The following is a 5024-nucleotide window of genomic DNA, read 5'->3' on the forward strand; positions in this document are numbered from 1 at the left end:
GCCTCCACCGAACAATCCCCATCGGGATCATCGAAGTCGCGGTCGTCCCACAAATCGAGGCGAACATCCGATACTTCACGGAAGCATACATCTTCGGTTCCAAGAGGTACGAAAGAGCATTCCTCGTACGAGTCACGCTCAGCCCGGATCCGGAACACCACCCCAACCTCTTCATCCAAGTCCCAACCGGGGCAAAACTGACTGTCCGAGACTACGACAGCAAGGGGGATCGGACTAACAAACACATCTCCCCACACCCCTCTGCATCATGATCTGTTGGCCACAGCACAGATCAAGGTTTTGAACAAACAGGCACAACCAATCCGAGCCCGAGCCTTACTCGACACTGGGTCGAGCATGAACTTCATGACCGACAGGCTCGCGAACTCCCTCGGTATAAGGCAAAGGAGATGTGCGATCCAGATCGGAGCCCTCGACAATTTGAGCACCACGGCAAAACGTTACACCACGGCCACCATCACGTCGACGGACGGCGAGTACAAGAAGACATTGAGATTTCTTGTTATCCCGGCCATATCGATCCTCGTACCAAGCGAGCCCATCGATCCCTCGAGTCTGGGATTACCCAGAAATATTCATCTAGCCGATCCACAATTCCATTGCCCAGCCCCGATCGATGTTTTACTTAGTACCGGATCAACATTCGCGTCGCTGTGCATCGGGCAGGTCAATCTGGCACAACCAGGCGAACCTGAACTACGTCTACAAAAAACACGCTTCGGCTGGGTAATCGGGGGGAGTCCCACGTCCCAAACCGCGATAAATACGTTCCACGCAACCACAACGGCTCTGCAAGAGGACCTCGCACGGTTTTGGGAGATCGACGAGGGACAGGCCACTACTCATCTTTCGGAATCGGAACGACTATGTGAAGAACATTTCCGAAACCATGTCCGACGAACCAAGGAAGGCAGATACATCGTTGCATTACCGTTCAACGAAAAGCTTTCCTCACTAGGGTCATCGAAGGCCACTGCAATGAGCAGGCTCGCCTCTCTTCATCGCCGATTCCAACGCGACAAACAATATGAAACCGCGTATAGTGCTGTGATTCAAGAATATTTAGACTTGGGTCACATGACAAAGATCAACACGGATCACGCCACCGACCACGGATATTATTTACCACATCACGGCGTGACCAAGGAATCGAGCGACACCACCAAGCTACGGGTTGTGTTCGACGGCTCAGCTTCAAGTACCACGGGAGTGTCTCTAAACGACGCCCTTCATACGGGTCCGAAATTACAAGAAGACCTGAGGAACATCCTATTGAGATTCCGGTCATTTCAATATGTCCTTACCGGCGACATCGAGAAGATGTACCGCCAATTCCTCCTACGTCCAGAAGATCGTCTCTACCAAAAGATTCTGTGGCGTGCCGACAACGGAGAGATCGAAACTTACCGACTCAACACCGTAACGTTCGGTCTATCCGCAGCCCCGTATCTGGCCATCCGATGTCTCAAACAGTTGGCAGAGGACGAGGGACCTCGATTTCCGAGAGCAGCGCAGATCCTACGGCGAGACTTCTATGTCGACGATGCGTTGACCGGAGCCGATACGAAGGACGAAGCCCTATCAATCAGGAATGATCTCACGAGATTACTTAAGCTAGCCGGTCTAAATATCCGCAAATGGGCCTCAAACGATCGGGATCTGCTGAGAGGGCTACCTGAGGAAGACACCAAGCAGAAATTACATCTCGGTGAGTCATCCACGTTAAAAACACTCGGCGTCTTTTGGGATTCAGCCGACGATACCATATTATATTCGGTCAAGACGAACAGTGACACTTCCCGAATCACAAAGCGATCAATCAGCTCAGTCATCGCACAAATATATGATCCACTAGGATTGCTCGCGCCGGTAATCGTTCGAGCAAAAATGATTTTGCAACAAGTCTGGACATTGAAGGTAGATTGGGACGAATCCCTTCCGTCAGACGTACACACAGCATGGATCAAATACCACACCCAATTGCCGTTGTTAAATGCGGTAAGGTTCCCTCGGAAGACCATCCTAGAATCCACAACGAAAATTGAGCTCCACGGATTCTGTGACGCTAGCGAAAGGGCATATGGGGCGTGCGTCTACGTGCGGACGACTGACCGAAAGAACAATATTTGGACTCGACTCCTCACGGCGCGGTCGAAGGTAGCGCCGCTCAAATCGCTCTCCATACCACGTCTCGAATTAAGTGGGGCACTTATTTTGACGTCCTTGATTTCGTCAATACAACAGGCCCTGACGACCAAGATATCGCGGATAGTCTACTGGACTGACTCCACCATCGTACTCCATTGGATCAGGTCTTCGCCGCACACCTTGAAAACATTTATGGCGAATCGAGTCGCTGAGATACAGACCAAGACCAATATCTCCGACTGGCGTCATGTGCCTACCGACGATAATCCAGCGGATCTCATCTCCCGAGGCCAGACGCCCAAGGAATTCCTATGTCCGTCCATTTGGAAAAACGGGCCAAGGTGGCTCCTGCAAAGCGAAAGCTATTGGCCGGTTTGGAGCCCGATACCGGTAGTCGACCTCCCGGAGCAAAAGAAGACGATCTGTCTGAGGACGAGTGTTAACGACAACACTCTCCTCCATCGCTACTCGTCTTGGCCAAGACTAATAAGAATCGTCGCCCGGTGTCTTCGATGGAGACATAAGCAACACCGAACTGCCCATCTCACCACAGACGAACTGACCGCAGCGCACAACAGGCTAATAAAAATCTTACAATCCCAGCATTTCGCGCCTGAAATTCGGATCCTCCAAAAAAATCGATGCGAGGACGTTGGAGGGAAACTACAGCCATTAAACCCCTTCCTCGACGAAGATGGGCTACTCCGGGTAGGAGGGCGACTAACCAACTCCGCCATACCCTTCAGCCAAAAACACCCGATCATCCTACCGAAATCCCCGGTGACAGAGCTAATTATAGAACAAGAGCACCGGAACAATCATCACACAGGGACCCAAGCTACCCTATACGCGATGAGACTGCGCTATTGACCGATCGACGGCCGTAGCCAGGTATGGCGCACTCTCAGAAGGTGCGTCCGCTGCTGCAGAGCCAACCCTCCACCAGTGGAATACTTGATGGGTGATTTGCCAGAGGCGCGTATTACCGAATCGCGGCCGTTCAGGAACGTCGGAATCGACTACTGCGGCCCATTCTACATCAAGGAGAGGAGGGACCGCAACCGACGTAAAATCAAGACGTACGCCGCCATATTCGTTTGTCTGGCGACAAAGGCGGTCCACATAGAGTTAGTCAGCGACCTAACCACCGACGCCTTCTTGGCCGCGCTACGCCGTTTCATCTCGCGGCGAGGATACTGCGCAACGATCCTCACCGACAACGGCACCAATTTCGTCGGGGCTAATCGGCAGCTGCAAGAACTCCGGACCCTATTGCAGTCCGACGACCACCAGGATAGGGTACAGAATTTTCTCGCCGACCGACAAATACAATGGCGTTTTAATCCTCCGAACTCACCACATTTTGGCGGCTTATGGGAAGCCGCAGTTAAATCGTTCAAACGCCATCTCATCCGCGTGGTCGGCACGGAGCTCCTGACCTTTGAACACCTCAACACCCTTGTGATCGAAATTGAGGCCATTCTCAATTCACGCCCACTGACTCCCACCTCATCCGATCCGAAAGATCCCCCTGTCCTCACTCCCGGTCATTTTCTAATCGGTGATACCCTAACCAGTTTACGGGAGCGTGATTTCAGGACAGTTCCATCAGGACGGCTATCCAGTTGGCAGCGCATTCACCAGATTAAGCAGCACTTCTGGAGCCGATGGTATCGAGAATACCTAAACGAGTTAACCCGCCGCAGCAAATGGGACAAGGGCAAACACAACATTCATGAAGGCACCGTAGTAATCCTCAGGGAGGACAACGTGCCCTCTATGCAGTGGCCTTTGGGCCGCGTAATCAAGGTCCATCCAGGAGCCGACGGAATCATCCGGACCGCTACCGTGCAGACGGCAACAAGCATCCTGGACCGCGGCGTCAAAAGACTGGTCCCCTTACCCATCCACCCAGATCCAGACGAGGCCGAACGCCCACACGGAGCGAAGGAGGTCACCAACGACACACCAGACTCCACAGCCAGAATTTGATCGGTGCCCTCTCAACGGGGGGAGGATGTTACGACGCCTAAAACATCTGCTCGCCAGCCCGCGCGACCGGACAACAACCGACCTGCGTAACGGCACTTCGACCCTCAATAAACCTAAGGACCCACCATAACTTTCATTTCCCTGCATTGTTTCGCCATATGTCTTCAATCCGATTGTCTTGAAGAATTGCAAGCCAAAATATGCTCGAAACACAGTCGGTTTTAGAGGTGTCCTTGGGTTTATTAGTCGCCTTTAAAACGCGGAGAAAGCGGGTATGCACCCATTAGGAAACCCCGAATAGCCCTGTAATAAAACAGGCTAGGTTTTCTCATACACACAGTCATTTACGCACCACGATGGTAGAAGACTCCCTACTCATCCCTTCGAGCAGTAGTGCAGCATGACCAATCGACACCGCGGTTCGTTACCCTCACTTTTCCTAACGAAAGTGGGACCAACGAATCCGCGTTCTTTATGCACAGGGGCACACCCACACCGAACTTTCTTCCGTATTAAACAAAAGAGCGACAAACGGTCTACCAGCTAACGCCTAACGCGACAGTCTCCCAACTAACGCCTAACGCGACGGTCTCCCAACTAACGCCTAACGCGACGGTCTACCAACTAACGCCTAACGCGGCAGTCTGCACATAGCGCGAGAGTCGCATTCTTCACGCAAATCTTTTGTAACTAAGTGCTTGGAAATATATACTTTATAATACTGTGAATCCCAGTGTTATACCAACTCAATCACCCCTCATTTTCTCAAAGGAAATCAGGGGATCGATCAATTCGTGGTGTCGATTGTTATAATCGTAACGGGGATTTACGACCCCCGTTGACGACTCTCCTCGCGAGTACGT

General features: G+C 52.0%; 2 protein-coding genes across 2 annotated transcripts; both read left to right on the plus strand.

Annotated features, from left to right (window-relative positions):
- The first annotated feature begins 357 nt into the window (after positions 1–357).
- LOC126876256 (uncharacterized) lies at positions 358–3039 on the plus strand. Its single transcript, XM_050639105.1, has one exon. It carries the CDS (start codon positions 358–360, stop codon positions 3037–3039), a length of 2682 nt encoding a protein of 893 aa, XP_050495062.1.
- Positions 3040–3126: 87 nt separating this feature from the next.
- On the plus strand, positions 3127–4161 carry LOC126876257 (uncharacterized). The gene has a single exon (XM_050639106.1). It carries the CDS (start codon positions 3127–3129, stop codon positions 4159–4161), a length of 1035 nt encoding a protein of 344 aa, XP_050495063.1.
- The last annotated feature ends 863 nt before the right edge of the window (positions 4162–5024 follow it).

This window comes from Bombus huntii, unplaced genomic scaffold (genome assembly GCF_024542735.1).
Source record: "Bombus huntii isolate Logan2020A unplaced genomic scaffold, iyBomHunt1.1 ctg00000068.1, whole genome shotgun sequence".
Taxonomy (NCBI): Eukaryota; Metazoa; Arthropoda; class Insecta; order Hymenoptera; family Apidae; genus Bombus; species Bombus huntii.